Source organism: Grampus griseus (assembly GCF_964374135.1).
Source record: "Grampus griseus genome assembly, chromosome: 14".
NCBI classification, from domain to species: Eukaryota; Metazoa; Chordata; class Mammalia; order Artiodactyla; family Delphinidae; genus Grampus; species Grampus griseus.
In genome coordinates, this window is record NC_139008.1 from 29,727,341 (window position 1) to 29,750,387 (window position 23,047).

At 47.7% G+C, this 23,047-nt stretch overlaps 1 protein-coding gene across 1 annotated transcript in view; it reads left to right on the plus strand.

Moving 5' to 3' along the window:
- The window catches only part of LITAF (lipopolysaccharide induced TNF factor), a 30,562-nt gene extending 8,308 nt beyond the window's left edge, over positions 1–22,254 (plus strand). Inside the window, exons 2-4 of the mRNA XM_082671191.1 lie at positions 14,725–14,949; positions 17,481–17,637; positions 20,666–22,254. Coding sequence (XP_082527317.1) covers positions 14,730–14,949; positions 17,481–17,637; positions 20,666–20,774 — 486 coding nt within the window. The 5' untranslated portion in view covers positions 14,725–14,729 and the 3' untranslated portion in view covers positions 20,775–22,254. The remainder of the gene's footprint in view (positions 1–14,724; positions 14,950–17,480; positions 17,638–20,665) is intronic.
- Positions 22,255–23,047: the final 793 nt, after the last annotated feature.

The window sequence follows — 23,047 nt, forward strand, 5'->3', positions numbered from 1 at the left end:
CCCAGTGCACCTGCCCCCTCTGCTTACAGGCAACCACTGTTACCAGTTTCTTTGTTTCTTCTTTTCTTTTTTTTTCTTCCTTTTGGCCACATCATGCAGCAGTGAAAGCGCTGAGTTCTAACCACCGGACCGCCAGGGAATTCCCAGTTGTCAGTTTCTTGTGTATCCATTTGGAGGCATTTTATGTATATTTTACAAAGAAATACGTATATCCTTCTTCGTTGTACCCAAATGATGGCCTATGACGATAAACACCATTTGGGCTTTTGTCATGCACTGATACATCTCGGAGATAACTGCGTTTCTGCACATAAACTTCCTCATTCTGTCTTTTTTGTGGCTGCGTTGGGTCTTTGCTGCTGCGCACGGGCTCTCTCTAGTTGCGGTGAGCTGGGGCTACCCTTCGTTGTGGTGCACGGGCTTCTCATTGTGGTGGCTTCTCTTGTTGCGGAGCACGGGCTCTTGGGCACGCGGGCTCAGTAGTTGTGGCACACGGGCTTAGCTGCTCCGCAGCATGTGGGATCTTCCTGGACTAGGGCTCGAACCTGTGTCCCCTGCATTGGCAGGTGGGTTCTTAACCACTGTGCCACCAGGGAAGCCCCCTCATTCTTTCTTGATGGTTGCATACTATTCCCTTGTGTGGATGCGCCATAACTGGTCTACCCAGGCCTCTGCTGATGGACAATTAGGTGGTTTCTGGCAACATTGCAGTGAGTACCCTTGTGTGCTCATCGTTTTGTCACTGCACCCAGGCATGGGGTCAGCTCTGATACAGATTCCTAGAGGAGGAATTGCTAGGTTAAAGGACTCATGCATGTTAAATTTTGGTAGATGCTTCTGTTGTGTGAGACTCAGGTTACCTTCCTACCGGCTCTGGGAGAGAGGCCTGTTCATCCACGTCCAGGCCAGCTCTGTGTACAATCAAACATTCTGCTCTTTGCCAGGGTGAAAATGGCAAATCTAATGATGGGTGAAAAAGATCTGGGTATCAGTTGTGGATTTTTTTAAACACAGCCCTTTCATTTAATTAATTAATTTATTTAATTGACGTATCATCGATTTACAACGTGTTAGTTTCTGGCGTGTGACAAAGTGATTCAGTTATACATATATACACATATTCTTTTTCATTATGGTTTATTACAGGATATTGAATATAGGTCCCTGTGCTATACAGTAGGTCCTTGTTATTTATCTATTTTGTGTATATTAGTGTGTACCTGCTAATCCCAAACTCCTAATTTATCCCTCCCCACCTTCCCCCTTTGGTAACCGTAAGTTTGTTATCTCTGTCTATCAAACCTTTCATTTTAGAATAGTTTTAGATACACAGGAAAGTTGCAGAGCCGGCGCAGAGGTGCCGTATGCTCCATCCAGCCTCCCCTACTGTTAGCATCTTACATCATCAGGGTGCATTCGCCACAGCTAAGAAACTGACATTGGTGACTTCCTGTTAACCAAGCTCCAGACGTTTTGAGTGTCACCAGTTTTTCCAGTGGATTCCATTCCAGGGTCCAATCCAGGATCCTACCTTTTGTTTGGTTGTCACCTGTCATTCTCCTTTGGTCTGTGACAGTTTCTCAAGCTTTCCTTTTTCCATGACCTTGGCTGTTTTGAGTTCTGGCCTGGTCCCCTGTAGAAAGTCGCCCAATTTCGGTTTGTCTGAGGTTTTCTTGTGATGAGCCTGGGGTCAGGGGTTTTGGGGAGCAGGACCACCAAGCCAGAGTGCCCTTTTCACTCCGTCAGATCAGCAGGTGCGTGATGTCCACATGACTCCTCACTGATGATATTAAGCTTGACCATCTGTCCCTGAGTCGCTTTAACTGCATCTCCCTGCTTTAGAGAGAGACAAGCATCTTTCTGTATGAAGACTGGCTTGGCCGGGGTGGGGTGGGGTGGGGGGGAGCTGTCCAGGGGTGGGTCGTGGTCAGCATGATGGGTGTGGGGTTGAGGAGTTCAGGGGACCGTGGGCATTGCGTGCAGACCCCCGAGTCCCCGGGGACCTGCTGTGGACGGGCTGACGGGGAGGCACAGCCCCTGAAGGTAGAGGTGCAGGGCCAGGCCAGTGAGGCAGTCCTTCCAGAGGAGATGCCAGCAGCCTTGGGAGAAGAGGACAGGAAACGGGAAGTGGGCTTGGAGGGGTCATGGCCAAGGGAGGAGGGAGGCTGGTGGTCAGGGGTGAATCCGTGGACACGGAAGAGAAGCAGGGAGCCAGAGGGACTGAGGACCCAGGCTGAGAGAAGAGAGGGGTTTTGGTTTTTACCTTTTTTTCACTTTTTTTTTTGCAGTACGTGGGCCTCTCACTGTTGTGGCCTCTCCCGTTGCGGAGCACAGGCTCCGGACGCACAGGCTCAGCGGCATGGCTCACGGGCCCAGCCGCTCCGCGGCATGTGGGATCTTCCCGGACCGGGGCACGAACCCGTGTCCCCTGCATCTCAACCACTGCTCCACCAGGGAAGCCCTGGTTTTTATCTTTTAATAAGGAAAGATTTGAACCAGCCTAGAGATCAGGAGAGAAGCCAGCTGAGAGGGCAGGGTTGGCAGGAGGGGTCATTGTTGGAGCAAAGTCTCCCGGACGTGGCGGGGTGTGGCGGGGTGGCCACACTTGTGGACTTTAAGTGGAGTTTGAACCAGAGAAGGGCTCCTTCAGTACCGAGGGTGGGTGGACAGATGCCTGGGAGCTGGGGTGGGAGGTTGAGGGGCTCAGGCCTCTGGTGGGGGGCACCCCCCATGGGAGGGGGAGAGCCCCCTTGGGAGTCTGCAGGGCCAGAGGGGGATTGGGCAACCTAGCTCGGAGGGGGCAGGTTTGTTTGCTCTGGCTGCTGTAACAAATTACAAGCCTAGTAGCTGAAATAACACGTTTATTATCCTACAGTCTGGAGCTCAGAAGTCCAAAATGGGTGTCACTGGGTGACAAGGTGCTGCATTTCTCCTCGAGGCTCTAGGCCGGAATCCATCTAGCATCCGCCTGCATGTCTTGGTTCATGGCTCCGTGGGCCAATTTCAAAGTCAATGGGCCTCTTCTCTCTTTCAGGCCCTCCTGCTTCCCTATTCTAAGGACCCCTGTGGTTGCCTCAGGCCCACCTGGATCATCTCCTCATCTCAAGGGCCTTAACTTCATGACAGCTGCAGAGTCCCTTTTGCCATTTAAGGCATGTTCTGGGGATTAGGGTGTGGACAGCTTTAAGGGGCATTATTCTGTCTATGTACTGCAGGTGGGGCTGGGAGGGTCAGACTGTAGGGGGTTTGGACAAACAAGTAAAGGCGTGAAGGTAGAGGCCTCAGAACAGGGGCACGTGGTGTGATGGGGTCTGTGCTTGGGTCCTCCTGCCTCCTGGCAGTGAGACCTCTTGTGTCACTGAGGGCAAGTGACCCCCTCCCCGGATTTTACTCTGCTTCCCTGTAAGTAATTAGAACTAATGCTTTCGTAGTGACCCACGTGCCCAGTGTTCTGGGCACATCCAACTTGCAACACTGTGAAGGTGTGGGTACGATTGTTAGCCCATTTTCCAGATGAGGAAACCAAGGCACAGAGAAATGAAGCAACTCACCCAAGTTCACACAGCCTAGACATGGCAGAGTTGGGATTTGAACCAAGGAAGTTTGGTCCCAGTTACTGCTGTTAAACATTCAACCTACCTTAAAATCCTATTGTCTTAATTTTCTTTGGGCCTTTTTTGTTCCCCTCTCTGTGCCCCATCTGCTCACATTCTTCCATGTCTTCTCTTTTCTCCAAATCACTGTTGGGTATTCAGCAGGCCAGGTCGTGGTCCACGTCATTCCTACTGACCCCTGAGAGGTGGGTGGTGCCCGCCCATGCTTGTAAATGACAGGCAACACACACAGGTGTTTCTGAAAACCCCACATGCAACCGTATCTTGGGTACCAGGCAGAGACATCCCACCTGTAACATTTCTGAGCTCAGTGGCCATGGCCTTGCTTCTCCACCAGGTCAGTTCCTGATCAGAGTCGCCTGTGAAGCCCATGTGTCTTGTACAATTGCCCAAGGAGAATTCTCAGCATCGGGCATTACCTCTCTGTCCTCCTCCTCCTTTGCTTTTGGACCCTGCCTGCCTGTCGGTCATTTCACCAGAAAGGATTGGGAGTGGGGAGAAAAAAGTCACCTGAGACTCCTTAAGAGTCCCCCTTCCATCCGTGCTGGTTGTAGGTAAGCACTGAGGGTGGAATGCTGCAAAGGTGTGAACTCCGTCCCCCCCACTTCCTGTCCACATGTGTCAGCAGCAGTTGCTGATGTTTATGGCATCTTGGGGTAGAAGCTCGTTAGAGCCTCTGAATTTTTTTGACACCCATGAGAAAAGATTGTCATTTTTGGAGAATGGTTGACACACCATCCATGTAGAACAAGTGGCTTCAGAGCCATGCCAAGGACCAGGTGATGAACACGGAGTGACAGGTGTTACTGAGTTTGGGCTGGTGGCAGCGAGGAGCCTGCTAATAAGTTCAGATCTTGGACGGATGGTGCAGCCGCAGGAAGTACCTCCTTCTCGCTCTCTTCTGAAACCCCAACAAGAACCAGCAGTGGTTGTCGGCAAAATTCAGGGATGCCTTCTGCAGAGCCCGGGGACGAGCAGCCTCAGAAACTTGCATCAAAGAGTAAAAATGAACCGATCTTGAAGTTTAGAGACTGTGGCTTTTTTTGTCTCTGATTTTGTCTTGTTTGTGTTTACTTGCCTCCAGGCTTCCCTTTTCAAGTTCTTTCCACCCACATCTTTTTTTTTTTTCCCCAAAGGGTGTGAGGACAGCCCTTCTTTCTTTTTTTTCTTTAATTAATTAATTAACTTATTTATTTATTTTTGGCTATGTTGGGTCTTCATTGCTGCGCGTGGGCTTTCTCTTGTTGCGGCGAGCGGGGGCTACTCTTCGTTGCAGTGCGCGGTCTTCTTATTGTGGTGGCTTCTCTTATTGCGGAGCACGGGCTGTAGGGGCGGGGGCTTCCGTAGTTGTGGCTCGCGGGCTCAGTAGTTGTGGCTCGCAGGCTCTAGAGCACAGGCTCAGTAGTTGTGGCACATGGGCTTAGTTGCTCCATGGCACGTGGGATCTTCCTGGACCAGGGCTCAAACCCGTATCCCCTGCATTGGCAGGTGGATTCTTAACCACTGCACCACCAGGGAAGTCCCTCCACCCACACCTTGACCTTCTGCCTGGACATCACAGAGTGCCCTGCTGAGAGATACCATTCTCCCCAGGGCATTCTGGAGGCAACAAAGGATTCCAGACCCATTAAGTGATTCCAGTTCTGGAGCACATTTGGCCAAACCCTCATGTTGCCGTGAGCTGAACTGCGAGGCCATCTGTTATTGAGACCTGTTGTTAGGAACATCTTCCTATTAAAAAAAAACTTCATTTTTGTCAGATTCTAAGTTGAGGCTCTTAGGGTAAGACCCTCCCATTTATGTCTGCTTCCAAATCTTGATGCCATCCAAGATGGGTCTTGGTGTCCTTTTTACACATAGGTATCATTTTCTCCAAACATTTGTGGAAATATCGGGGTGACCAAATTGTCTTGGTCTTTGCCAGGGACTTTCCCAATTTAGGTACCAAAAAATCCTGTATCCGGGAAAATCCGTCTTTCCTGGGCGACCTGGGACAGTGGGTTACCCTATGAAGCACCCATGATGCTTTGAGCTTAGTTCTAGGTGCTGGGGGTGCAGATTTTAATAATTTCAATCCCTGCCCTTAAAGGGCCCACAGACTGGTTAGGAAGACGTCTTAGACGAGAAAGGTGCCCTGTGACAAGTACAGCAGAGAAAGGTATGTTAATGACAGCTAGCACGTGCTGAGGACATATGTTGTCTCTCGTGGCTCTGGGTCCTCTTCGCAAGTGGATTCGTTTAATCCTCCCAAGAGCCTCATGAGGAAGAAGCTGCCAGTGTGCTTATTTTACAGATGGGAAAACTGAGGCACCAAAGTCATGCCCAGGGGAACTTTGATGCGACCACAGGCTGTCTGGCTCCAGACCCTGCACCCTTGATTTCCGCATTGTGTAGAGAGAGGTTCGGGAGGAATTAGTTCTCCTCTGGGAAAGCCAGAGATCACCTCTTGGAGAAGGTGGCAGCCAAGCAGGGATATGATGGGTGAGAGGAATTTGCAAACCCATAGGGAAGGAAGGAAACAGGGGGCAAAGAGGAAAGAGCATGCTTGGGGCATGTTTGGGGACATCCAAGCCAGGCTGCAGACACATCAATTTGCAACTGTGGTGGGAGGTGAAGTGAGAGGCAGGGTGGGGAGTTAGGGGTTCAACGTGTCCTGGGAACCCCCTCCATTCCAGGCAACTCAGGACCTTAGGTCACCTTAGTCAGGGACACGTTGGCCGGTGTCAGAAACACCCCAGTGGTCTCAATTTTAGGTAAACGGGCCACTGAATGCATTGAACTAAGGCTAGTGGTGGATTTGGAGACTCAAATTGCTTTTATCTTTCTTTCTTTTTTTCTTTTTATTAAGGTAACATTCACCAAACATAAAATTCACCATTTGAAAGTGTACAGTTCAGTGGCAAGTAGTACATTCATAGTGTTTTGCAACCATCACCTCCGTCCAGTTCCAGAACATTTTCATCACCCTAAAAAGAAACCCCGTACCTGTTTCCTCCCAGTACCCTCCCCTCCCCACCCCCAGCTGCTGCACCATTAATTGGTTTTCCGTCTCTGGATTTACCTATCCTGGACATTTCGTATACATGGATGGAATCATACGATGATTTCGCGTCTGGCTTCTCTCACTTAGGATCATGTTTTCGAGGTTCATCCCAGCGATGTTTTGGAACCGCTGTATCAGTGATCGAGCTGGTCGGCCAGCCATCGCTAGGCTTCCCGGAAGTCAGCCCCCTGCCTCTGCATTTAGGATTCCAGGCAAACGCTGCCAGGCTGGGACCCCAAGTTATCCAGTGAACACTGGTGCAGGCTCAGACCGAGTACGACGACTCCCAGAGCTTGTGTGAGGGCCCGGAATAGCAGCTCCACCGGGGTGTTTCCGGGAATTCTAAGACTGTTTAGGCCGAGTTTTTTTTAGGAACAAATCTGTTGCTGAAAGTGACTTGGAGTTTTTTCCTGTGTCTCGAGGTTTCAGGATCAATTCATTAATCTCAGCTCAAGGCGCGAAGATCACTGCGCCCACCGGCGTGGCTTCTCTCCAGGATTTTGAGGGCTTTTTGCGACAGTCTTTCAACAGCGATATTAAAAAGCCTGCTCTGAGACTCGGTTGGCATGGCCTTTGCCTTTTCTTCCCTGGGAGCTGCAGCAGGTGGCAGAGATATCCCAGCCTCCCACTGCTGCTTGAAGCAAATGTGGCATCTCAGAAGTTCTGAGATCTTCCCTTCATTGCTTGTGTCCCCCAGATGAGCGGGAATTGCTCTGTGGATATCTAACTCTGGCTGATCACTGACCTCCTGGACCCCTGATTCTCATTAAAGAAGTAGATCGTTTTGAACTGCAAAGTCCTCATGACAAAATTAGTTGAAGTCCATAATGGGCAGGTCGTTTTTTAAATCTTGTCTTGGGTGTGTCGTGTGAAAGTCTGTGTATATGCATCTTCATGGGTGTTAGGAAGGCAGAGAGAAAGGGGGTGACCTGTCGCCTTGGGCTCAGATATGTTGCGTCCACTGAGAATTGATTTTTCCTTTCACGTTTCATTGCGGGGGGCAAAGTGTGCAAAACGAGTTGCTGATTGTGTCTGGATCTCCCAGCCTGGGAGGTATTCTGATGAGTTCTGAAGAGCTCCAGAGTCTGAGGGGCATGGGTTCAAACCACTCCATCTGTGTAAATTTGGATAAGCCGCTCAACCTCTCTGGGCCCCAGTTTTTTCATCTGTGAATCGGGTTGATGACAACAATAATTTCTGACTCAGTGGTGTGGGAATGACATGGGATGATGCATGTAAGGGCGTGAATTACAGGGCCCGCTGCGGTAAAGTTAAGAGCCCGTTACGGTTCATCTTAATGCAGTTGTGAATCTGGGATGGGGTGCGGAGTAGCAGTTGTGAGATGAGTAGTAGATTCTGATCAGGCCAGGACGTCTGGACTCTGAGATGCCAAAATAAGGTGTAAACAGTCTTTGGAACCCCTGAGCACCCTTTACTTTCTTCCTGGAGTGAGAACCCAGCAGATTCAAGACCCAGAGGAGTGATGGGTGCAGGAGGAAGTGGATGCCAGCCCAGCCCTGCTTGGCCCCAGTACAACAGAAGGAAGTGTCCCTCCGTCTGATCACCCTACCCCTGTCCACCTCCCTCCCTTGTGGCTCATGAGATTACGTTGCGAGAGGGCTGGGCATGCCTTGAAAAGAACATGCAGATATAAGGGATCCTAGGACTTGGTCCCTAAAAGGTTAAAAACTGAGTTCGGACAATTGCGTTTATGACACCAAGAAAGGAGGAGTCATAATTTAGAAATACTCAATGAACAAATGTGGGTGATTGGCGGAACTCATTGGGCCCAACTACCTCTTTCCAAACAGTGAGTTCTCACTGGGGATCCAAGGGAATGAAAATTGGTTCTTGGGGGAGGGGAGAGGTGAAAAAAATCTGAACTATTACAGTGGTGTGTGGCCCTCCAAAACTCAACCCTGCCCAACAAAATCTTATTTCTTAGCATTTAATTTTTCTTGTTAGGTAGAAATTAAATTATATTCAAGTTAATTAATTGAATTTAAATATAATTTAATTTTTTTCCTTGGGGGCCAGGGGTAGGAGGGGAGGGAGGGAGGCGGCTGTAATGAAAACAAGATTGGGAAATCCTGTTTTATACTGGGTTCAGTGAAGGAGCTACTCCCAGACTCATTCCCGTAGGCCTGCCCAGGAATAAATATCCGTGTAGCCCTCACTGCCCATTTAAGAGAACATCTTTCACCCAGCGAATCGTTGTCTCAGAACAAGGGATGTTTTCAGCTAGGGACCCCAAACTTCCAATTGGCATATTTACGGATGAGAGAGTGGGGCCCAGGATCACGCAGCTGGTCATGGGCCAACTTCCAAGTCCAAGCCTGGTTCTTTTTTATTCAGTTATTTACTGATTGATTGATTGATTGGCTGTGTTGGGTCTTCGTTGCTGTGTGCGGGCTTTCTCTAGTTGCGGCGATCGGGGGCTACTCTGTTGCGGTGCGCTGGCTTCTCATTGCAGTGGCTTCACTTGTTGCAGAGCACGGGCTCTAGACGCACAGGCTTCAGTAGTTGCGGCACGCGGGCTTCAGTAGTTGTGGCGCATGGGCTTAGTTGCTCCGCGGCATGTGGGATCTTCCTGGACCAGGGATCGAACCCGTGTCCCCTGCATTGGCAGGCGGATTCTTAACCACTGCGCCACCAGGGAAGCCCAGCCTTGTTCTTCTTGCATCAGAAATGCCTCCTTTTCCTTTTCTGTAACCAATGGTCACGATTTGGCTACCTAACATTTGGCCCCAGTGCAGCGTGGAAAGGCAGGGCCTCTGGTTCGAGAAGTATTTGGAATTTCAAGATGGCGGCAGCATTCAACGGAGCTTGGGGGGCCCTTCTGCGTGTAGGGCCCCGTGGGCCTACACGGGTCACATGCCCGTGAGGTCAGCCCTGGTCAAATTTTCCATATTTAAAAAAAGGGGTTTGGAATGCCTCTCTCTGCATTTGGAAGGAGCTAATAAGAGTCATTATGAGATGGTGGAAACAGAAATCTCCAGCCCTTAGCATTTCCTCGATTCCTGCGGGGGCAGGTGGAAGGTGGGTGGAGAATCGCCTTCAATGTGTCCTTTTCAATAGACAGTCGAGAAAAGCCACTCTCAGGGGCTTAATAAGAAAGTTAAACAACTGGGGAGGGAGGAGGGAGACCCCCTTGTTTGTTCCTTTATTTCCCCCCACAAAGCTCCCCGTAACTGTGGCAACCTGGGTTCTGCAGAGGCTGCACCCCAGCCACCCAGGGCCACCAAAGGATTCTCAAGGCTGTGCTGTTACGTGGCAAAACTGTGGCTTTTCTGTTTTGTTAAACTAAAAGACACTTTCCTGTGGTTTCCAGTTTGTCCCAGAAAAATGGGTCACAAGTATTAGATGGAACTGTGCTAGTACCTCAGCACACAGGCGGCTCTGGAGGGATGCAGGGTTCTCTGCTGACAGTGGAGTGTGTCTGTGTGTCTGTGTCCACATGTGTGTCTGCCCTTAAGAATTTCACATTGTGGGGGTGAGGAGGGGAGTGTGGAGGCCAGTTGAGCACATCCTTTCTGGAAGGGTGGCTTAGTGGCTGGCTAGGTGGGCCTCCTGCCCCTGGGGGAAACCAAATTAAAAAGAAATGGGGGTGGGGAGAGAAAAGAAAAAAGAGAGGGAGAGAAATGGGATTGACTGAAGTGGCATTTCCTGGCCTGGGGCCTGGGGGAAGGCAAGCTGTGGAATTTATTTAGAAAGATTTCAAAGCAGCTGGTTATATGTTTTCCCTCCCTCCCTCCCTCCCTCCCTCCCTCCCTCCCTTCCTCCCTTCCTTCCTTCTTCCTTCCTTCCTTCTTTTCCTTAAACCATTCTAGACTGTTGCTCTTGTTCTTTTCAGAATTATGAGCGTGTTTATGTGTCTGTTTGATCCAAAAGCAATGTTCCCGAGAGAGAGTGTCCTGAAGTTCCAGAAAATAGGATGTGACCACAAGAAAGATGATGATGGTCAATTAAAACAGGGGCAGGGGTGGGTAGACATTAATTTCCAGAACCAGAAGCTCAGACCCTTCCTTCCTTTAGATGTCTTGGCAAGAACCCCACCTCCCCCCAGCTTCCTAACACCTGTGTGTTCGCTCTCAGCAGCACAATTCACAATCTCTGAGTTTCTTCCCTTTTGGAGGAGAGAGGCAATGGTTTGACCCGAACTATTTGCAGAATTTGGGGCACCCCAGGACCTTCTGTTTCCCCTCCCGAAGCGCTCCGTTTGCAGCCACAGCAAACTGTGCTATTTTAGGCTTTCTGGACGCATAGTGCTTTCTGCTCTTGTGGGTTTTTTTATATGACTCAGTTTTCATAATAAATCGTGTTGGCAGCTCTGGGTCTGCCTTTCCTGAGACAGGAAGGGACAGTGAGTCCTTGACGTTCTGCACGGATGTAAAATACCCGGGAGCACGAGGCGGCCGTGTTTCCCCCAGCTGAAGTCTCCTCCAGCGCAGTGTGCGGATGTGGGGAGGTCTGGGGCAAGCCGGGAGGGGACAGCAGCCAGCGTTGGAGGTGAGCCTGGTAGAGAGGCATCCTGGGGCCGATGTTTGTGGCCCGTCTTCCCTCCTACTTCTGCATTTCTGTTCCTGTGGGTGAGAGGAAATTGACACAGTTATATACCTTAACCACTTTTCACAGTCAGTCTGTTTTAAACCCTGAGCCTGTTTTCACAAAGATGTTCTGGGGTCAACCCCCCACTGTGGACTCCCCCCAACCCTGGGCCTTCCACCCCCACACAGGGGCCTTCCGAGCTTTGCTTCTTGTTTCCTTTCCAGACCTTCTGCTTCATCTAGCCTGTCTAGGGTTGGACCTCTCCTTTTCTCTGTAACCTCCCATGGTTCCTGTCCCATAGAACCAGAAAGGGAGCCACATAGGCAATTTAAAACTGTTTAGTAACCACATTTTAAAAAGTAAAAAGAAACAAGTGAAATGAACTGGAACAGCATATTAACTCTGGCTATCTAAAGTATTATCATTTCAATCTAGAGTCGATATAAAAAATTACGAACGAGGTGTTTCACATTAACATTTTAAAAATGTTTTGAAATCCAAGGTGTATTTTACGTTGACATCATATCCCAAATTGGATGCTAAAATTTTATCAAAAACATTTGATCTCAATTCAGAGTTCCTTAAATTTGCTGTTGAGAAAGCAGATTCACATACCCAAGGAGTCCCAGACTTACATAAAAATGTTCCAGTAAATGAATTGTGTATTTGATTTGCTTTCTTTCTTTTTTCTTTCTTTTTTTTTTTTTTTCCTTGTGGGATCTTAGTTCCCCAACCAGGGATCGAACCCGGACCCTCAGTGGTGAAAGCACAGAGTACTAACCACTTGGACCGTCAGGGATTCCCTGTATTCGATTTTCAATTTAAATAAATATAATTTAACAATTCAGTTCCTCGGACGCATTTCAAGTGTTTGGCGGTGTGGTGTGGTGTGGTTGCTGGCGACCATATTGAACAGCCCACATAGAGACCATTTCCATCCTTCTGGAAAGTTTCCCTTGGACAGCCCCAGGCTTATAGAATGAGATCCAAACATCTCCATAGGGCTTCCACAATTTTCTAGAACCCAGCTCCAACCTATCTGGCTTTATTTATGGATTTTGTTTTATGCATGGTCGTTTTCCCATGCCTCTCTTTCCACTTTGAAAGCCCTTTCATCTCTTCCCCCAGAGAAATCTCCTCTTTCGGGCTGGGCTGAAAGGCAGAGCGTCCTTGAAGGATTCTCCCCTTCTCCCCACAGCAGAATGAATCGATTCTGCTTCCCACGGGATCTAGAAGAGGAGGCATGGTGCGTGGGAAGCAGCACAGGCCCGGCCAAGCCCCCGGACTGTGGCTCGCTGCCCTCAGAGCTCCGTGCTCCATTTCTCCTGAGACAGGTTTGAATGGATCTTCTAATGCAGCGTTAGCCCTGCCCCGTTGGAAAAACAGAAGCAGACAAAGGACGGCACTGTGTCCTTCTCCAGCTGCCCGGGGGCTGCCGAGCATGGGACCGCAGACAGGAACACACCCTGGGTCCAGGCCATGTAATTCTAGGCGGGCATCAGTTCTGCAGGGAAAAAAAAAAAACGGTTCTTTGCCCTCACAAAAGGAAATATGTGCCTGGCTGCTCTGATTCTCACTTTTCAAAATGAGAACTGGTTGGTTTGTGTGTCCCTGTGTGTGTTTACTTTTTAAAAACTATAACATATATACAGAAAAGGGCACATAACTTAATTGAACAACTCGAATTTTCACAAAGTGGACATTCCTGTGTAACCACCCCCAGATGAAGAGAACATGACTAGACACCCTCACCCACCAGCCTCTTCCAGACTCTCCTTCCCCTCCCAAGAGTAACCGTTTTCTTAACTTACACCCCCAAGATTCCTTTTCCTGCTTCTGGACTTCGGGTACATGGCATTCACCGGGAGGGTTTCTTGGCCTCTGGCTTGTTTTGCTTAGTATTTGCCATAGTTTGTGGTTGGCTTTTGAAGGCCTTTGTCTTTTCTGGTCACTTGAAACACTGTTAGTAAAAACTGCAGCGGTTAATTTGAAAAAAAAAAGAAAAAAAAAAGGAGGAAAGAAAAGAAAAGAAGAAACATTAGTTATGAAAGATAGGTCTTGGTTGGGTGATGGTTTCAAGTGTGAAAAAATTTATGTTCACATTTGGTGGATGTTTGCCCAGGGGATTTGGGTAATTTTCTCTTGTCATCATCTACCTTCTTTCTTTTTTTTTTAAATGGAAATGCAAAGGGTGAGCAATACCCAAGGCAATCCTTTGTTTTCTGTTGGCCACTCCACTCGGCATGTGGGATCTTAGTTCTCCAATCAGGGATTGAACCTCTAGTGGAAGCTTGAGGTCTTAACCACTGAACCGCCAGGGATGTCCCCCTACCTTTTACCTTTATGTAGGGAATCTTTTGTTAAGGTTCTCATTCTTGGGTCTGGAAGGGATGATGTTAACTCCCTTTCTGGCTTTTGGACAAGACTGGACACAGGTCATTTCCTAATTGTCTGTTTGTCAGTTAGAAAATGAAAGAAATTCAAAAAGATACATGTACCACAATGTTCATTGCAGCACTGTTTACAATAGCCAGGACATGGAAGCAACCTAAATGTCCATCGACAGATAAATGGGTAAAGAAGATGTGGCACATATATACAATGGAATATTACTGAGCCATAAAAAGGAACGAAATTGAGTTATTTGTAATGAGGTGGATGGACCTAGAGTCAGTCGTACAGAGTGAAGTAAATCAGAAAGAGAAAAACAAATACCAGATATCTGGTAAACAAATACCAGATGGTAATGGTATTTAGATTTATATGGAATCTAAAAAAACAGTACTGATGAAACTTGTGGCAGGTCAGGAATAAAGATGCAGACGTAGAGAACGGACTTGAGGTCACAGGAGGGGGAGGGGAAGCTGGGACTAAGTGAGAGAGTAGCATTGACATATATACATTACCAAATGTAAAATGGATGGCTAGTGGGAAGCAGCCGCATAGCACAGAGAGATCAGCTCGATGCTTTGTGACGGCCTAGAGGGGTGGGATAGGGAGGGTGGGAGGGAGGCTCAAGGTGGGGAAGTATATGGGGATATATATATATATAAGTATAGCTGATTCACTTTGTTGTACAGCAGAAACTAACACAACATTTTAAAGCAATTGTACTCCAATAAAGATGTTTTTAAAAAAAGGATTGAGAGTGGAAAAGAGAGATGGGGAGATGTCAATTGAATTTTTTTTTAATTAATTAATTGATTTATTTTTGGCCGCATTGGGTCTTTGTTGCTGCACACGGGCTTTCTCTAGTTGCGGCGAGCCAGGGCTACTCTTCGTTGCGGTGCGCAGGCTTCTCACTGCTGTGGCTTCTCTTGTTGCGGAGCACGGGCTCTAGAGCGCAGGCTCAGTAGTTGGGGCACACAGGCTTAGTTGCTCCGCGGCATGTGGGATCTTCCTGGACCAGGGCTCGAACCTGTGTCCCCTGCATTGGCAGGTGGATTCTTAACCACTGCGCCACCAGGGAGGCCCCTGTCCATTGAATTTCTGATCTGGTGTCTTCTGGTTTTGCTTTAGGTAAAATGTCTGCTCCAGGATCCTACCAGGCGGCTGCTGGACCTTCCTCGGTGCCAACTGCGCCCCCATCCTATGAAGAGACAGTTTCTGTTAACAGTTACTACCCCACACCTCCAGCACCCATGCCTGGGCCGACCACGGGGCTCATGACGGGCCCAGATGGAAAGGGCATGAATCCGCCTGGGTACTACACCCAGCCAGTGCCCATCCCCAATGCCAATGCAAGTACGTACGGCCTCCCTGGCCCCCTTACCTCTCCTTGGCCCTCAGCCCTGGGACTCCAGAGAGTGGCCGTAGTGACTGTGCCCCACAGTCTAAGCAAAGTGCCAGTCAGTCCAACTTTCCCCCGTGTCCTGAAATGTCACATCTAGTCTTGGGTTCCCTGTCAGTGAGGCTTTGCTTTTTCCATAATGAAGCACAGTGTATGAACTTTCCCACGTCCACTGTAAACCGAGCCTCTGCTGCTTATCACAGAGGCACAACGAACCGTCCCAGAGAAATTTGGGAATGGGAGTTTGCTTTCGGGGGCTCCTGCCCTTCCTGCTGAGGCTTGGCGGGAGAACCCCTGCCCCGAGGCCAGGGCTGGAGTAGGAGAGGGAGAGGATGCAGCCGTGAGTGAGGAATGGGTGAGCTGAAACCCACCCCCAGCCCAACATTAGTGCAGGTGACTCCCCTGCCCTCCAGCAACTTCTTCATGTCCTTGCCCTTTGGTACTTCCTGCTGCCCGTCTGCACCCAGGTATGTAGCTGATTCAGTATTACAGGCAGCTCAGAGAGCGGGCCCGCGAGACAGACTGCCTGGGTTCACCAGCCTCCTTGTGCCTCGGTTTCCCCATCTGTAAAATGGGGCCCATCAAGTACCTACAACCGGCGGCTGTTAAGATTAAGTAAGGTTCCATGAGTAATCATTGGATGAATGTGAACTATTGTTGTCATTGTGCTCAAGTGACTTTGACTCCTTGAGATGGAAGAGGACAAGATAACGACTTCAGACTCTTTTAGATCACACTCTGATCAATAAATAACTCATTCTTGTACCCCACATAACCCTTATTAAAATTTACGTGTAAGTGCTGAATTATGCTTTGATGCTTCTCTTCTGCAGGGGGTGGGGGTGCTTTCTAGGTCTTTCTGGGAATATTGTCTGGTTAGCTCTGGGTAACAGTTCATGTCCCCTAATACAAAGATCACAGAAATGGCATCTCAATAACATAAAAACAGAAAAAAGTCACTTTGACAGAACTACGAGCTTAAACAACTTTGCCGAAAACCAAAAGAATGTGCTAAGCTCTAAGGGCTTTGTGATTTCCATCACCCTAGGTGCTCTTCTAATGCTTGTGCATGTCCGCGTGTGTTTTCACATAGTTTTCTCTTTTAGCACGATTTCATATACCCACTGCGTGTATCAGTATGGTCCCCCGACTTGTAAAGAACTGGGCCAGTATCCCCTGGCTTGGTAAACGCCAGCCTTATTACTGGGCATTGGAGTTTGCTAAGGAGACCGTGTGAAATGCAGGCTTGTTTATGGAGGATTCACTCTGTACCAGGCACGGGGTGAGGTTCTTTACTGCCTTTGTCCCATTTAATCCTAGCGACAACCCTTATTATTCCATTTTTTAAAAAACAGCTTTATTGAGATAGAATTCCCATACCATAAAGTTCACTCTTTTAAAGTATATGATTCAGTGGTTTTAGCATCTTCACAGAGCTGTGCAACCATCAGCACTAATTCCAGAACGTTTCCATCACCCCAGAAAGAAACCCCCGTCACCCTCCATCCCCCCAGCCCCCGGCAACCACTAATCTACGGATGAAGAAAATTGAGGCTAAAACCCATCACATCACTGTTTCTGAAATTACCATCTGCAGACCACCTTTGTAGAACCACTCAAGAGCTTAAAAAGCAGTTTGGGGACCCTGCCCCAGACTTGCCGAATCAGACGGTCTTGAGGGCAGGACCAGGGAATCTGCATTCTTAATAAGCTCCGCACTTGAGTCCAGAGACAGTTGCGTTTGAAAGCCTGGTGGAGCTGGGCCAAATCGCCTCCAGAAACACACAGTCCTTTCCCCCATCTCGTGTGTGGAGGTTTCCAGAGCCCCTCAAGTGGTAATTCTGGAAATCTGCCACTGTTTTCTTCCCCTTTTGTCATTTTTCTCCCTCCTCACCCATCCCCAATTTTTTTTATTGTGGTAAAATAACACATAACATAAGATTGATTACCTTAAGCATTTCTCAGCGTACAGTTCAGTGGCATTAAGTACGTTCACATTTTTGGGCAATCATTACCACCTTCCATCTCTTACATTATACAAAACAAACTCTATACCCATTAAATGGCAACTCCCCTTCACTCCTCTCTCCCAAGCCCCTGGCACCCACCATTCTACTTTTTATCTCTATGAATTCAACTACTCTAGGTGCCTCCTGTCTGTGGAATCAGCAGTATTTGTCTTTTTGTGACTGGCTTGTTTCAGTTAGCCTGATGCCCTTAAGGTCCATCCATGTTATAAGATGTGTCAGAATTTCCTTCCTTTTTAAGACTGACTAATAACCCGTTGCATGGATGGACCACATTTTGTTCATCCATTCATTTATGAATGGGCGCTGGGTTGCTTCCACCTCTGGGCTCTTGTGAACAGTGCTCTCCTGAACGTGGGTGAGCAAATATCTGTCCAGATCCTGCCTCTACTGTTTTGCATTTAATGAATGTCTTCCTCATTTACTGATTGGCCGGTTTGTTCTGTTCCTTCCATCAGTTGCTGTGCAGACAGTCTACGTGCAGCAGCCCATCTCCTTTTTCGACCGCCCAGTCCAGATGTGTTGTCCTTCCTGCAACAAGATGATCGTGACTCAGCTGTCCTATAATGCCGGCGCCCTCACCTGGCTCTCCTGCGGGAGCCTGTGCCTGTTGGGGTAAGTCTGAGGTCCACTCAGACCCCAGGCTCTCCCGAATTCCTCTCTTGTAGGATTTCTCAGCCTCAGCACCTACTTCTGTGTTGTGGGGGCCTGTCCTGTGCCCTGTAGGGTGTTGAGCAGCATCCCTGGTCTCTACCCACTAGATGCCAGGAGCTCCCCTGCCCCCGTTGTCATAACCGGAAATCATGCCCAGTTGAGAACCACTGCCCTCGAGCATATCAGCGCCTGGAAGCTGCTGTCCCATCCTTTCTTCTCAGACCACTCCCTGCGTGTAGGGACAAGCATAGCAGCCATTTGTATCTGTGTACAGCGATACCCTTGGGGATTTCTTTTTGTAGAATTTCATGACCTAATTAATAATGTTTGCTTGACTCTAAGAGAAGTTTAAACAATCTGTACATTAAAATATTTTATAGTCATCTCTTCAAAATTTCTTACCCTTTTAGGACCCCCAGTAGTTTTCTGTTGCCTACACAAGGAGAATGTGTCAATAAATTTATGTCTGCACCAAGGGTATTATGTTGAAAGAGATAATACTTTCTGTTCCGGGAGAAAGTTGAGGAAGCACCATTTAACTTTTTTTTTCCAAACAGATAAAGGCAGCCTCCTTATTCCTGGCCATGCAAGTCACTCAGAAAACCATAAGTGCTCCGTTTGCTTCCTCGAAGGCAACCGTGTTTGTGGGTTTCTTTTCAGAGGCCCTTGCCTGGCTCTTTCCTCATTATCTGCTCATGACTTAGGTGGAGGGGGAATCATGGTTCTCTTCCTAATTTTGAAGAGAGGCTCAAAGCCCCTGAGAGCTTAATTAACTTTCTTGAGGACTTGCATTCAGAGGGGAAGAAAGGAGACAGAAAACATTACATAAAAACTCATCGTCCTTTGGACTTTCCTGTTAAAACTAACTTTTGTCTTTGAAATCAGGGAAGGACAAAATGGAAACTTTTGTCGAATATTGGCCTCTCGCTTTCAAATTGAGGCAGCTTTTTCTATCCGTTCTTCCTTTTCTTCCTTAAATGCAGTACTGTGTGTTCAGATCCTGCCTCTCACAGCTGTGTGGCTCTGGGCAAGTGACTTCACCTCTCTGTGCTCCAGTTTCCTCATCTGTAAACTGGGTTGTACTAACGCCCACCTCCGGGGGTGTTGAGGATAAAGTAGGTGGCTGTGTGTGCATCGCCTCTTGCAGCCATGCCCGCACTTGTCAGGCGGGAGGATAGGATGATCGCTAAATGCACTGGCTGCCCTTATTTGAACTCAGGTAAGCTTAGGCAATAGGAAATTCCATTCATGAGATAGTATTCTCTTCAGGATATTTCCTGATTCTGCTTTATATAAATCAGTGTCTTCCTGTAAAATGTTGATTTTTTTTTTTTTTTTTTTAAACTATGTTTTTTGGCAAACTTTGGTTGTAAGGCTGTGGGGTGTTTTCTGACACTGGCCAAGCCTCCAGCACCAGCTGCGTGTCAGTGTTTCAGTTCAGCTCTGACACTACCTGGAGTTGCAGACCCCACAGCTTAAGGGCTCAGTCCCACAGACTGCCCCCCACTTCAGATGCCAGGCACAAGTCGTAGGTCCCCTGAACTTCTGACCGATCAGGGGTCCTGCTATCCCCTCTTCGGGTTTGATCATATGCTAGAATGAATGGCTCACAGAACTCAGCATGGCAGTTTACTTACATTTACAGGTTTATCATACAGGAGACAGACAGATGGACAGCTAGGTGAGGAGGTAACAGGGCGAGATCCAGATAGGTCCTGAGTGCAGGGGTTTCTGTCCCCTTGGAGTTGGGGTACACCACCCTTCCGGCACATAAATGCCGGATTCACCAACCCAGAATCTCTCCAAATTAGCTGTTCAAGTATTTTTATAACCCAATCGTCATCCCCCCATTCCACCCCAGAGGTCTGTAGTCGAGGTTGAAAGTTCCAGCCCTCTAGTCACTTGGTCTTTCTGGTGACCAGCCCATCCCAAGCCTGTGTAGGGACCCACCCTAGTCACCTCACTAGCATAAACTCAGGTGTGATTGAAAGGGGCTCTTTGTGAGTAACAGAAGACACTCCTGTCACTCAGGACGTTCCACGGGTTTTGGAGCTCTGTGCCGAGAACCAAAGACCAAATATATTTCTTCTTACACCTCAGGCTGTATAGAGGTCCTGCCTGCGTGCGCTGATGATGGATTATGTAGGTTCAGAGACGTGATTTGTGGAAATTTATATGATTGTTTCTGTGAGAAGCAGGCTGTCTGGAAAAGTGATCAGTCCAAGACAGGAGTCGGCAAACTACAGCCCCAGGGCCAAATCCAGCCTATTTTAAGTTCTATTGGAACAGGTCACGCCCTTTATTTACGGATTATCTGTGGCTGCTTTCATGCTCCAGTGACAGAACAAGACCCATGTAGCCTGAAATACATACTCTGTGGCCCTTTACAAAAGAAATTCACCGATTCCAATCTAACACTTTGAAAGATGCCTAAGTGTCCCAAGACTTGATAATACACGCAGAGCAGTCTGTCTGTGGGAGCAGCCTTGGCAATGGCTGGGGTCTTAGTTCCCCAGGGCTGCCATAACAAATTACCACAAACCTGGTGGCTTAAAACAATAGGAATTTATTCTCTCACCATTCTAGAAGCCGGAAGTTCAAAATCAAGATGCCATGCTCCTTCCAAAAGCTCTAAGGGCAGAATCCTTCCTTGTCTCTTCTAGCTTCTGGTAGTCTGGGTGTTCTTTGGCTGTGGTGCCTCACTGCAGTCTCTGCCTCTGTCTTTACGTGGGCTTTGTCCCTCTCTGTATTTCTGTGTGTCCTTTTCTCTTCTTATCAGGATCCCTGTCTTGGAGTTTAAGGAGCCCACCCTCATAATCCAGGAAGATCCCATCTTGGGATCCTTAATTACATCTGCAAAGACCCTTTTTCCAAATAAGGTCACATTTCTAGGTTCTGGGGATTAAGACTCCGACATATCTTGTTGGCGGCTGTCATCCAAATGACTACAGTCTGTAACGCTCTCCACGTGTGGTCTTTTTTGTTCTAGGTGCGTCGTGGGCTGCTGCTTCATCCCTTTCTGTGTGGACGCCCTGCAGGATGTGGACCACTACTGTCCCAACTGCAAAGCTCTCCTGGGCACCTACAAGCGTTTGTAGGACTCAGCCAGACCTGAAGGGAGCCGTGTGCTGCAGGAAGGCCTTTCCGACTCTCACCCAGCCCCACCCCTGGTGAAGGCTCCATCTTGGTGGTCTCATCTCTCCAGGGTCTCCACCTTCGTGTCTTCTCTTGGGGGGAAAATGTCGCAAAAATAACACACCTCCAAACCCCAGAAATTGCTGCTTGGTGTCGTGCACAGGACATGCAAAGACATTCTCCTTGAGTGCTGGTTCAAGGGTTTCCTGCCTCCCCGTCTGTGACCCCAAGTCACCCCATCCAGCTGTGACCATTGTCCTGAGTATCTTCTGGTGATTTGCCACTGATTTTTTGGCCTCAGTGGGCCTTTCTCTTGGTGGTCTCAAACTGAGAAGCCCCAGATTGCCTTAGTTTTTAAACTGTTCTGGCCCTAGAACGGCTGAACCAACCTTTAGTGCCTACCGTCCTAGCCATCTGTTTCCACTTCTGATGACAAAAATCTTGCCTTACAGTCTAAGGGCTTGGCTCTCAGATTCTGTGACTGCAGGCCTTTAAATAGCACACAAATTCACTTTAATTTCTTAATTCATTTTTAAGTACGGGGGGGGTCATTCACACCCATCAGACGCATAGCCATGAGGTCATAAACGCAGGCTAGGAGTAGAAGGCTGGGTCTTTTCACTGATCTGCCTTCTTTGGACCAGATCCTCAGCCACTTTCCACAAAGAGCTTTTTTTTTGGTAGAGGAATTGTTTGTATTAACAGTTTTTGTGACCTCCTTTTGGTCTTAAACACCTTTGAACATAATTTTGAAAGGAGGGATTTATCGAACTGTTATCCCTAACCATATGTATGACTGGTATCATTTTCCCATTTGCCAATGCACTCTCACTTTTTTTTTTTTTTTCTTAACAGAAAAAGTAACGGGGATAATTTCGTCTACTGCCTTTACTTGGGTTTAGTGTTGTTCCTAAAGACCTCCATAATGGAACTCTTAAAGCGGGTCCCCTTTTGGGTTCCTGGTGGATATGTGGAAAGATGAAGGAAAGCATGTTTGAGCACGTCTGAGTATCATGGTGCTGAAAAGTGTGGGGACCTGACTGTTTCAAAGGCATCTGAAGTCTGGATTTTATTTTTCAGAAATCAATTTGTTGTATAACATCGAAGACATGATTTCTAGGACTGAAGCAGCAAGCCAGAGTTCTCTGTGCGCTGCCGTGTCATCTTTGAAATCAAGACAAAGCCGGGCTCGACTTTCAAGAGTCCCCGTTTTGATACTAAATAGACACAGGGAATGCATGTGAATAATATTATGTAGAAATCAAGCCTAGGCCTTGATCGAAAGTCTGTATATTGGTTCAAAATTATAGTCGTAACCCATTGATTCAGCTTATTCTTTTGATGTTTCGGAAGTTCCAGTAATTATTTTTGCAATGACTATGGATACTACATAGTACTTTGGTGTTATCTGCTTTTCAAAAATAAAGTCTTTTGTTCACTCTGTGAACTATTCATCAATTCTTACGGTGTGAAGAAAGGTCTCATGTTGTGTTTCCAGCCGTTGGTACAAAGAACCCTTTATTTGTTCCATAACGGTAGAAAATCCTTCATGATAAAAACTACAGGCCTGCTGAATATCCCCCGATGTCAAGATGACCGATGTTGAGTTGGGTGGATAGCTAGCCAGTCGTATTTGAACATTAGGCTGTTGGAACCCAATAGGCGTCATCAGTGGCAGCAAGCCATAGCTTTCAAATTTTAATAAAATGCACAGAAGAAAGCCGTCCTCATTCATGCTCCGAACAAAACATGCTTTGTTAATTGATCCGGGTAGATGCGAGATGCTAGAAGGAGGGCATTGTAACTCGCCGGGAATATGAATGTCATCCTCTTTTCCTACCTGGTGATAAAGCTTCATTTTGGAAGGTGCCGGAAAATCATGCTACCTTGGTGCGACTTTGTCATTTAAACCCTAACTTCTGGTCTTAAAAAATTGCCCCTCAGCCGATCCTGAGCATGTGTTTTTCTTGCATTTGACAAAATTGAAGGCCATGCATATTTAGCAGTTTTGCTCAGATGGTGGCGTATAAATGGTCTCAAGCTGTTATCAATTACATATGCAGAGTCTTCAAAACAGGAGCCCTGTTTCGAGGACCGTAACATACATATATATATATATATATATATACTCTGGGAAACTTTAAAAATAACATCAGATGCCTGGAGCATGAAGTGTTCGTCAGATATTCTATTTTATTCTTTGAAATACGGACTTATTCATATATTTTTACAAATT